The sequence below is a fragment of the Aulonocara stuartgranti genome (genome assembly GCF_965226115.1).
Source record: "Aulonocara stuartgranti genome assembly, chromosome: 8".
NCBI classification, from domain to species: Eukaryota; Metazoa; Chordata; class Actinopteri; order Cichliformes; family Cichlidae; genus Aulonocara; species Aulonocara stuartgranti.
In genome coordinates this window covers 29,977,369-29,989,046 of record NC_138959.1, presented here as the reverse complement: position 1 = coordinate 29,989,046, position 11,678 = coordinate 29,977,369, and the positions used below count along the sequence as shown (strand labels likewise).

General features: G+C 43.3%; 1 protein-coding gene across 1 annotated transcript; it reads left to right on the top strand.

Moving 5' to 3' along the window:
* Positions 1 to 3,444: 3,444 nt before the first annotated feature.
* Positions 3,445 to 9,774, top strand: cyp26a1 (cytochrome P450, family 26, subfamily A, polypeptide 1). Its single transcript, XM_082544381.1, has 7 exons — positions 3,445 to 4,461; positions 4,668 to 4,892; positions 6,809 to 7,090; positions 7,248 to 7,397; positions 7,485 to 7,619; positions 8,847 to 8,993; positions 9,089 to 9,774. Exons 1-7 carry the CDS (start codon positions 4,273 to 4,275, stop codon positions 9,425 to 9,427), a joined length of 1,467 nt encoding a protein of 488 aa, XP_082400507.1. The 5' UTR covers positions 3,445 to 4,272; the 3' UTR covers positions 9,428 to 9,774.
* Positions 9,775 to 11,678: the final 1,904 nt, after the last annotated feature.

Below are 11,678 nucleotides of genomic sequence, written 5' to 3'. Positions count from 1 at the left end.
GATCTGCAACAGCACAAACAGCAAAGCCAAGAGGGACAACGTTTGGCTCTACGGACAAGACACAACGTCGAGACGTTTAAAAAAACGTGTTCTCTTTTCACCAAGCCAGACTCAGGTCTGAAAATCATATTCTACAGTTTAAAATAGACTTTCCTCATGAATTTGTCAACTCTTCAGTAGACTGACAAACTTGAAACATTTCTATAGTAGGTTTAATCATCAGTGTTGTAGACTAATTATTATTATTGTATTTTCACTGGTCCAGTTTGAAGAAAACCCTGCCTGTGCATGACCTGCAAGGTTTAAATGAACAAAAGCAAATGATGATATATCTGGACCTCAAAACCACGGCGCGTACGCTAATCGTCCTGTTCAGGTTTCAGAATGTGGAAGAAGCAAAGTGTGACTGTGATTACAATAAATGCATCAAGTGTTTATTTATTATTGTTACTTTTACTATTAATACTGTTTCTAAATATTTTTCTGGCAGAAATATTATCGATATTAATGTTTTTAGGGGACCAAGGGGTTTATCAGGGAAGCGTGAACATCTGAGTTAACTTCAATAATTACTTCCTCCAAACCTTCAACGTGTCTTTTAGACCCCATTCCTACAAAACTGCTCAAAGAAGTCCTGCCATTAATTAATGCTTCGATCTTAAATATGATCAACCTATCTCTAATAATCGGCTATGTACCACAGGCCTTCAAGCTGGCTGTAGTTAAACCTTTACTCAAAAAGCATCCCTAGACCCAGCAGTCTTAGCTAATTATAGGCCAATCTCCAACCTTCCTTTCATATCAAACATCCTTGAAAGAGTAGTTGTCAAACAGCTAACAGATCATCTGCAGAGGAATGGCTTATTTGAAGAGTTTCAGTCAGGTTTCAGAGCTCATCACAGCACAGAAACAGCTTTAGTGAAGGTTACAAATGATCTTCTTATGGCCTCTGACAGTGGACTCATCTCTGTGCTTGTCCTGCTAGACCTCAGTGCAGCATTCGATACTGTCGACCATAATATCCTATTAGAGCGATTAGAACATGCTGTAGGTATTACAGGTACTGCACTGCAGTGGTTTGTATCATATCTATCTAATAGACTCCAGTTTGTGCATGTAAATGGAGAGTCCTCTTCACACACTGAGGTTAATTATGGAGTTCCACAGGGTTCAGTGCTAGGACCAATTCTGTTTACATTATACATGCTTCCCTTAGGCAGCATCATTAGAAGACATAGCATACATTTACACTGCTATGCAGATGACACCCAGCTCTATCTGTCCATGAAGCCAGATAACACACACCAATGAGTTAAACTGCAGGAATGTCTTAAAGACATAAAGACCTGGATGGCCGCTAACTTTCTGCTTCTTAATTCAGATCAAACTGAGGTTATTGTACTCGGCCCTGAAAAGCTTAGAAATATGGTATCTAAGCAGATTCTTACTCTTTAAGCATGTGGTTACAGAGTAAGCATTTACTAAGCATTTAATGTTGTGATTTGGTGCTATATAAATAAAACTTTAAAGTCAATTTAATTGAAAAAAGAGACACTTAGTTCTTTAGCTGAATGTATGAAAAATGCCAAAGATATATGCATGTATAAAACTGCATTTTTGCACCAACAAGTTGAAAAACTATCAGTAAATAAAAACCTGCCACATCTCAGCCTGTTGTGCAGTGTGTCCTTAAAAACAACACAAATGGACGACAAAAGAAGAAAGCCTAAAATCCACCTACAGCAGAAGAACTACATTTAAAAGTTATATCCTTTAAGTCTTTACCTTACGATATAAAGCACCTTGAGGCAACTGTTGTTTGATTTGGTGCTATATAAACTGAATTGAACTGAAGCTTTGTATAAAGTTGTGTTGTGGCTAAAGCTGAAGTGTATAAGAACAGACTGTGATGGAAGGTGTTAGCCTGGGAGCTATGCATGCAGCACTAACTGACAGCAGCAGAGTCACTGTGTGGGCGTTTACATGGAGGAATCATTCTTTACACTTGAACTTCCCTTCACCTCCTGTCCCCTCTCCCCACCTCATAACACCTCAACAGCAGAATGCTGTTTCACACATTCACATTGTCGTGTGAAAAACTCACCATCCACAGCATGACCAGCTGGAAACCCATTCACCCTGAAAGTCCATCACAAAGCGCTCTCTCTCTCATACATGATAACTCTGGTTGTCAGAAGCATTCTGCAAATGATCAAACGATGACATGAAAATGTAACTTACTCTAAAAGCAGCTTTGCACAGTGCTTTTAAACAGAAAGCTGAGCAACACACTGGTGCCCAAGGTACATCACAATATGATATATGTCACAGTGTTTTACATTAGAGACTATTATCAGGGGAAATGTGACTTGGAGCCTGGAAACCAGCAGAGTGTGCCCAGTAACTCTGTCACCGAGCACAGAGTGCACATGACAGCTGAGAGGTGAGGCTTGGACTAGACTTCTCTGTGACAGCTGTGCACAGCACAGACAAATATTCTTCCATGAAATTTTTTTACAGATATAAAGATCCTACGTTTGCATCCAAAGTACTCCACTTGACCTGTTGAGGCTGTGTGCCTAATTCCATGTGACCCACCCTACTACACAGACACACAAAACAACATCTGGAAATGTTGTTTCAGGTATTTTCTTGTTCACTGTTCAGCTTTTTCCCAAAATAACAGGCTACTTCCAGGAAATCCAGCTATTTATACGCTAATATTACCTCGTGTTTGTTTTAGTTTTTTATTAATTTGAACTGAATTTGAAATGTAGTCTTTAGTATTCATATTTTAGTATAACAATATATTTGATATTGTCTTGTTGATTTTGAGAAACTGTAATAAAGCATTCCTTTTTTTTATCCCAATGTAAAGGTCAAGGGTCCTGTTTATCAAAAGAAACAAAGGTAGGGCCTGCTGTTGTCCCCACCTGCAGCTAAGGTGGTGTCACCTGGTTTGTACTAGTCACACTTCACTTGTAAAGAAATGTAGAACAAATCAGTTTTGCACCTTTATGAATCTGTAGACATGGGAAGAGAGACACTGATCCTGGTCTTACTGCACAACAAGGCTGAAAAAACAACCCAAGTATGTCTTTAATTGTATCCTAGAGATTTACCTGGTGCGCTACAGCCATGCAAAAGTTAAAGAAAAAGTCTTTTTTTTCTAGCAGGCCGTGACGGGAGATCCGATTATACGTCCTGGCTGTAATGGTGATAGCTGCCGCACCTTCCACAGGGGTGAACCTCAGGGCGCGCACAGTCAGCCAGAACAGAAAGATCCATCCGTGTAATGCTTCGCTGTAAAAACAGCAGCCAAGCTGTCTCTGTCAGGCTGAGCGCGCACACGCACGCTCGCACACACACACACACACACCCCTTGTGAAGTTATGGCAGCTCGTAAAAACAAAGAGTCCAAACGCAGCGGCTCGGCTGACGAGGACGTTGTCTGCTCGGTGTTTACTCTGCGTGCAGCAGCGTAACCTGGGAATAACCCTGCGTGTGACCCGTGTTTGAACCCACTCAGAGAGATATCATTTTTATAACACGCACACGCCAGGACAGACTGACGGCAGGTTAAAGTCTTCTTCGAGATTAGAAAGCGGCTGAAAGAGAAGCCGCGCGTCACCGCGCAGCGCAGCTTCCACCTTCATCTCTGATAGTCACGTGCTGCCTTATTCACGTATTGATTTATAATTAAGGCAGGAGGGTAAGCCACAGCGGTCACAGGCTATGAAAGAAAAACAACTCGGACTTTTAACTATGAATGGCACCCACGGCACCCACGGGGAGAGGGATTAAGCGCCGCTTTTACATTTTCTGAAAATTGGAAAGGTCATTGCTCCTGAATACTCGGCGCATGATTACCGCTCCTACAAGCGGGGCTTAAGCCAAGGTAATGAGTGTGTAAAGTAGCTGCTTATTGCCAACAAAGGCGTCTTGGGACTTCCATTGTCTCGGTGGGAATCATCACCTTTTCTCAGTGAAATCCGCCGTGGATTGTGTGCGTGCAACAGGAGGTAGGGACTAAAGCCGTGGCCTCTGGAACAAATGGTGAGGCGAGTCGGCCAGCACAGGTCGGAGGCGGGGCCGAGCAACACCCACAATTAAAGATGAACTTTGCGTGAACTAATTTATCGGAGGGAGGAGAAGGTAATGGGCTGCCCACGGGCTTGCCAGCCTATAAAAACTGCGGCTTGGCACACCGGAGTCCCAGACGCAGACTGAGCTCCACCTGAAGTCTTCACCGGGCCCACGAGACGCTGCAACATGGTCGTGAATGCACTGTTGACCACGTTCTTGTGCACCGTAGCGCTTCCCATTCTGCTATTCCTGTTGGCCGTGAAGCTGTGGGAGATTTACACGCTCCGATGCAGAGACCCGACTTGCCCTTTCCCGCTGCCCCCCGGGTCCATGGGCTTGCCTTTCATTGGAGAGACGCTGCAACTCCTCCTCCAGGTAAACGCTGCTTCTTGTCATCACGCGGAGGATGAAATATTATATTCAACTTAAGCGTGAAAGTTTGGGTTTCCCGGAGCTTATGGGAAGTGTAGAATTAAAATGAACCCACTGTCATAAATGTGTTCATGTATATTTAATGTATCGTGCGTGAGGGTAAAACCATCCACACGTGACAGTTTGTTTGCGTGGCCATATGTTCACAGAGGAAAACATTTCTTCGGATGAAGCGGGAGAAGTACGGTTACATCTACCGCACACACCTGTTCGGGAACCGCACGGTGCGCGTGACTGGCGCGGATAACGTCAAGCAGATCCTCCTGGGGGAGCACAGGCTGGTGTCCGCGCAGTGGCCCGCTTCTGTTCGCGCGATCCTGGGCACGGAGACGCTCTCCAACATGCACGGAGCTCAGCACAAGACTAAAAAAAAAGTAAGTTACTTTGACCTTTCCGTAGAGGGAGCACTGGCTACAGCGGGGGGGTTACATCAGGTTTGCGTCCAAACTCTGAACAAATGCGTCTCCTCTCTACAAAAACCGGGAAACTCGAGCTCGGTCACTTCGGTTCTATTCAGGTTTGTGACATGGCACCAGTTTGCACCAGTTACCTCCAGGTGCTGAAGCTCAATATCATCATGCCACGGTCATATCTGTCACACTATACCTCCAGATTTGACAGCTACTGCTGCAGTGTCATTGTAGTGAGTTTTGTTGTTGTTTTGTTTTTTAAAGAAACTTTCTGTCATTTTATGAAAGCAGAGACTTGATGTCTCCTGACACAATGTAGTTTGTCTTTCTAATACCAGGGTCATTCCATACAAACACATTCTCAGAACATTTTCTGTCTCTAATTTGTTTTAGAATCGAATCGAAAATCGTTTAGAATTTAGACTTTGGTTTTTTGCAATCTTAGCTTCAAATCCTCCAGAGAATGCTCCATCCACCTACTTCCTGCATGTTTCTGTTTGTTTTTGAAATCTGTGGCAGTGTTTGAACATGAATATCTTAAACTGTAAACATAAAAGCCCCAGATTCTCAAAAGAGTGAATCAGGATCTGTATTTTGGGACAGCTGTATCAAAACGTTTTTGCTAGTTGGTGTCCTGTAAAGTCCCACATTTGAGCACATGCTAATAAAGAGAGAATCCAAAAGACACCCAGTGATGGTCTCTGAAAGGTCTATAGTTGTAGTTCACAATAATGCTTACTTTTTCAAATGTGAGGGGGAAATGCAATTTTCATTTAACATTGATTCTGTTTAAGCAAATATGCCAAGAAATAAAATAAAAATGTCCATAGATGGTTTATAGCAGTCTCTGAATATAGCTGAAACCCGTTGAATCGCACGTGCGACCCACATTTCGGCACGCACTGTGCCTCGGAGGAGTCTTATAATTTAGGTTAAGCTTCAGATGTGCTGAGGCATTAAAGCTGCAACAAGCAGTGATGTAAAACATGCAAATAATTATAGTAAAACTAAAGAGTAACGAGAAGTAAAAGCCAGCTGAGCCGGGATCAGGTGAAGGCGTGCTGAATGTCACAAGAACTGTAATAAAGCAAAATGCTGGAAACTGGTCGGCAGGCTGTTGGACCCCAAATGTTTTTGCTTTATTCAGCGAGGTGTGGTCGAGGTTTTTTGACCATAGCATTTTTAGACCAATTGGATTTTGTCGAGCAGAAGGCCCACACGGAGTTGTGCACCCCACACCACCCACCCTGCTCTTGAAACCCAGCTTGAATGTTTCTGTTTTGATAAAGCTTAAAATCAGGACTCTAGCAGGTGATGCTGAACCAGCTTAGTTATGCTGCTATAGACTCATTCCTCTTTCATGTTCTGCACGTCTTTGTCCTCAGTCTCGCTGTGGTCTCTCCTCTTTGCTCTAGTCTTTCCCCCTCACCCCCCATTTGGTCGCAGGTCGTTCTACGTAGCTGCTTCTGTGAGCCTGGATCTGTTGGCGATCTCTTCCTGTTAAAAGATTTCTTTGCACATCTGTCAGGAGCTTGGCAGGGGGAATAATGTGACAGTCTTTCACAATATAAAGTGCATTGAGCTGGAACCATATCTAAACATTAAAAGTCGGACTTGAGCTGCTTTGCATTTGTCTGCATAATTATTCTGAAACTGGTTCCAGATGCAAATCGTCTTTTTCAAGTTTTGCTAACACACTGACCTGGAATCAGTGTAAATGAAGTGATGTCAGCTGCTGATTTGTCGAGCTGTAATGTTATTTCTGGCATATTGCCTAACTAAAAACATTTAAGGACAGAATACTTGTCTTTGACACCGGCACTGAGGTGAAATGGTCTCACTAAGTCTGCTCTTCCATCATCACTCCTGTGCCCCCTCAGGCTATCCTGCGCGCCTTTTCCAGGGAGGCTTTAGAGCTCTATATCCCCGTTATCCAGGAGGAAGTTCAGGCTGCAGTGCAGGAATGGCTGGCAAGTGACTCCTGCGTGTTGGTCTACCCAGAGATGAAGCGGCTGATGTTCCGCATTGCCATGAGGGTCCTGCTGGGCTTTGAGCCGGAGCAGATTCAAACCAATGAGCACGAGCTGGTGGAGGCTTTCGAGGAAATGATCAAGAACCTGTTCTCTTTGCCCATTGATGTGCCTTTCAGTGGACTGTACAGGGTAAGAAGCATGAAATGCCAATATTTTAAAATTGTACAGTTAGTCCAAATAATAGCAAAACTTTACGGACAAGATGAAATCGTTTAGGTCTTCTCTCGCCTACCCTCATCTGATGTTTTCCCCTCTATTCCCACCTTTCCTGCTTCCTCTCCTGCAGGGTCTGAAAGCAAGGAACTTCATCCACTCTAAGATTGAGGAGAACATCAAGAAGAAGGTGCAGGAGTCAGACCAGGAGTGGAAACCCAGAGACGCCCTGCAGCAGCTCATAGACAGCAGCAACAAGAACAAAGAGCCCATCAGCATGCAGGTAATGAGGAGGTCACCTGCTGCAACGCACGTCTACAAAACCGATTTCTGTCCATATGAGCCACTGTAAGTGTATTTCTGTTTGCAGGCCATCAAGCAGTCTGCCACAGAGCTGTTGTTTGGGGGGCATGAAACCACAGCCAGCACAGCCACCTCTCTGGTCATGTTCCTGGGTCTAAACCCCAAAGTAGTGCATAAACTGAGACAGGAGCTCGAGGACAAGGTAAAGCTTGTTTACAGGGACTGTTTTTAGCTTATTTTGTAAAAACAAGGTCTGGACTTTCATACCCATCTATCACCTGGTGCTGAGCTTTGTCACGAAATCGATCAATGTAGAGCAGTGTCAAACCACGGAGGCCCCAGAAAAGTGCAATCAAACGATGAGTTTATTAACAGCCCGGAGAAAACATCAACATATGTCTTCTGACCCAAATACATGTTGTGGACACTTGTAAAGCAGTGGGGTACACGCCCCCCATGGCGTCAATGACAGATTAAAATAGGTTCCAGGCATTAGTCACAGTTAGTCGTACATCTTTAATGGCTATAAGCAGACATAGAACTTCTCTTTTTGATAACACCTTCCATACAAGTAATAATCTTAAGCCCTCAGAGCGTCTGAGGGCTGGTTATCGCCTCCAGTCATCTGTTACCAAGTAGAATAAAATGCAACAGGTTTGCAACAAGAAGCTGGAAACATTTGGGCCTCTGCTCAGGCCTATTCCTAGATTATATGTATTATATGTACTGTGAGCATGCATTGCAGTTATCCTTCTATGTTCTAGTTTCCCTCAGCATGGATCACCTGGACAGTCATGCCAGTGAAGCTTAAAACCCTTAATGAACCGAACATCAACTCAAAATAAGCACAGATATGCAATGTGTATAAAATACTTCTGACCGTACCTGTAATAAAAGTTAACATAATGGAAGGATCCTCAAATGGACATCTTCAATAAACAGCTGTAATGCAGTATCAATACTGTGAGAAATATTATTAGATGAAATAATGCTGTAAAAAATGTTATTAATGCAGGTATAATGATGCAGATTATATGGCAGCTTTGACTTGTTGTGTAATAACAGTCCCGAGTCTTTGCTGTCCAGTCTGATGCTTTAGATTTCCCAAGACTTGTATTTCTGGTTAAATTAAACTATAATAAAGTTACTTCAATAATTTTGCACATCACAGAACTACTGTGGAGCTCCATCCATACTGAAGCTTCTGAAGAACCTCAAGTGGCCATCAGTGGTTAGCACTGCTGCCTCACAGCATCGAGGCTTCTGGTTTGAACCCCACTTGGAGACTTCTTCTGTGGAGTTCTTCCTGTGGCTGTGTGGGTTCCTTTGTTGTGCGCATTGACTAAGCTTAGAAAACTGAGGGAAAACAAAGACGGGCAGCTGACTTTGCAGCTTCACAGAACAGTTGGATATCGCTTTCTGTGTTCAGGCGGCGCAGGGCATGGACCTACAGAGCCTGAACATCGAGTCCTTGGAGCAGCTGAAATACACAGGCTGTGTCATCAAAGAGACGCTGAGGATCAACCCTCCTGTGCCTGGAGGCTTCAGAGTGGCCCTCAAGACCTTTGAGCTCAATGTAAGCTGGCAACAATTTCATAAGTAACATGAACACGGAGGCTTTTAGACTCATGACAGAAGCGGCTCACTAATGATTTCCACTTGCCTCCTCAGGGTTACCAGATTCCCAAAGGCTGGAACGTCGTCTACAGTATCTGCGACACTCATGATGTGGCAGAGATCTTCCCCGACAAAGAAGACTTCCAGCCAGAGCGCTTCATGTCCGATCCGTGTGCGGACTCCTCCAGGTTTCAGTACATCCCCTTTGGTGGTGGCTCCAGGATGTGCATTGGGAAGGAATTTGCCAAGGTTCTGCTGAAGGTGTTCCTGGTGGAGGTGGTAACAAAGTGTCACTGGACTCTTTTAAACGGGCCTCCAACCATGAAAACAGGACCTACTGTCTATCCCGAAGACAATCTGCCAACCAAGTTCACCAGCTATGTACAAAATTAAACCGAATAAACATCTCAGATTTATTTTTATTTTCCCCAAAAGTCATAAAAGATTTGTTTGCAGACTCACTCACATGAACAGGAGGATGTTCCTTTTAGCTTGGTGTCAGTGTTTAAGCATTAACTGTACATAGTGTAGATTACACAAGAGCAAATTTTATATTCTACTATTTATACTTTGGATTTGTGTTTTTTCTTGAGCTGAGCAAAATGAATGAGAGGCACTCTGGACCTGTGAGCTGTGTCTACAGGACTGTACATATTTAATGTGTCTGTTAATATAAATATGCCTTTCTATTGGACCTCAGCTGATGTTTGGGTTTTATTTAATAAAACAAATTTGCAGAAGTGTTTGTTTTTCGTCTTTCACTGAACCAAAAATGATCGCACATGTCTGGTTAGATGCTGTTGAGTGTCTGTGCACCAGTAAGCTCACTATGCTACATGGGCTTTTGTAATGTCCATGATGCTGGTTGTAACTCTGGTTTCGAGTTATTATATAACAGGTTCAGCCTCCTCCATGAGTGCATAATGAGGCAGAAAATAAATCTATGGAAGCACAACTGAAAATCATCATGGATATGTAGACTGTGGATTTTTAGTTCGTCTTTTATAAAGTTAGACTAAAAACCTGGCCCAAAAGTCTGACTTTAAAATGTAATGGGATTACATCGTTTACACCAGTATTCTGTCAGCGTCTCGTAAAGGTTGACTTCTCAGTGCTGGTTCAAGGTTTACATTTAGAGACTCAGAGCTGGAAACAAAACTCTGCAGCTTTGGGATATTTCCATGTTCCATCATTTTCTCAGTGATGAGCCATCCTGCTCCAGCATGTTAGACATGCTCTTATGCTGGGATGCTTCTCCACCAAAAACTGCAAAGAGGCTGTCTTCTTGCCGTCCAGTGGTCATTAATTTCCTCCTCGTACACTCTGGGCTGGTGGAGTCCAGATGCTGTGGCCATAAATCATCTTTCTAAACGTGTTTAGGTCATACTTTGGATTTAGTCTCTTTTCTCTCTAACACCTGATTGTTATCCTTGAAAACACTTGACTCTGACGTCAGCGTAGAATCAGCTGTTCATCAAAACACACTTACTTCTAAGAGATTTCATCTGTCATTCATTCAGACAGAAATGGAGTCATTTCTTCCAAACCCTCCAAATCGTCGTGTGCATAGAGAAGTGATTGAAATGACATTTGAACAGAAAGGAAACACCACATATCCCAGTTCAGGCAGATATGTACACTTTTTAAAAACATAGTTTTTGTGTTTTCTGCATTTGTTAGCGTCTGTTGTGACTTCGCTCAGCCAACACAGTCTCTGCTCCGTCCGTGGGTGCAGCCCTCCTGCCATGGCCATCCTTCCACTTATGGTGTTTCTAGGCAGAATTCCTCCAGCCTGTCTTTTCCCACATAGTGCTAATCGGGTCTCCTTGGATTTCTGCAGTGTCCTGTGCTTCCCCCTGTGTAACCAGTGTTTCTCTGGGTGCCAAAACCAGCTAATGTACTAGTATTACCAGTTCTCTACCTGTCTGCCCACTTCCCACCTGCCTCGTCTTGGACATTCTGGGGCCCTTGGAGAGATGAGCCTTGGTGTCATCTCTCTAAGTAGACTGTTGCGATCAAATGCAGCAACACTTATTCTCACGTACCAGGTCCTCCAGTACCCTCTGCTCTGCAGCAGACCCTGTAGAGTTCCCTCAGGTTACAGCCAGTCACTCCTATTCCAACAAACAGTTTAAAGCTGCTCTCTGCATCTGGTTTAACCAGACTGATGACTAATACCAGCTCACTGCTGGTTTACCTCTGACACACAGTGCTGCCTCAATGCTTTGCTTTTACATACAATAAATGTAGATTTTTATATATTCATTAAAATGTGGTTATTTTTATTTATCTCTATTTAAACACATTTTTTTGACTATTTAAAATTAACTATTTGTGTTTTCTATTCATAGACTGTATATAAAAGATGGACACAGACACAACAATGCCACCCATCAGCTGAGAGCTTCTGAAAGTGGACATGATGAAACAACACACTGAGAGGTCGGGAACTTTCACTGATGTGTTGCATCGCCTGCTGTATTGTCCTTTTTTGCTACTGCAGTGGACCCAGCAGAGTGTTTACGCTTATATTATTCAAAATGATTGAGACTGAAAATCTATCAGCAAAGTGTTTATCATAGTCACAGATTTCAGACTTCTATTAAAACCTGACCGTTTCTGCCTGCTGCTGGCCGTCAGGAGG

Coding starts and splice junctions, on each gene's coding strand:
- cyp26a1 (XM_082544381.1), top strand. CDS start 4,273: ATGGTCGTGAATGCACTGTTGACCACGTTCTTGTGCACCGTAGCGCTT. Junction 4,462..4,667: donor CGCTGCAACTCCTCCTCCAG/GTAAACGCTGCT, acceptor ATATGTTCACAG/AGGAAAACATTTCTTCGGAT. Junction 7,091..7,247: donor CTTTCAGTGGACTGTACAGG/GTAAGAAGCATG, acceptor CCTCTCCTGCAG/GGTCTGAAAGCAAGGAACTT.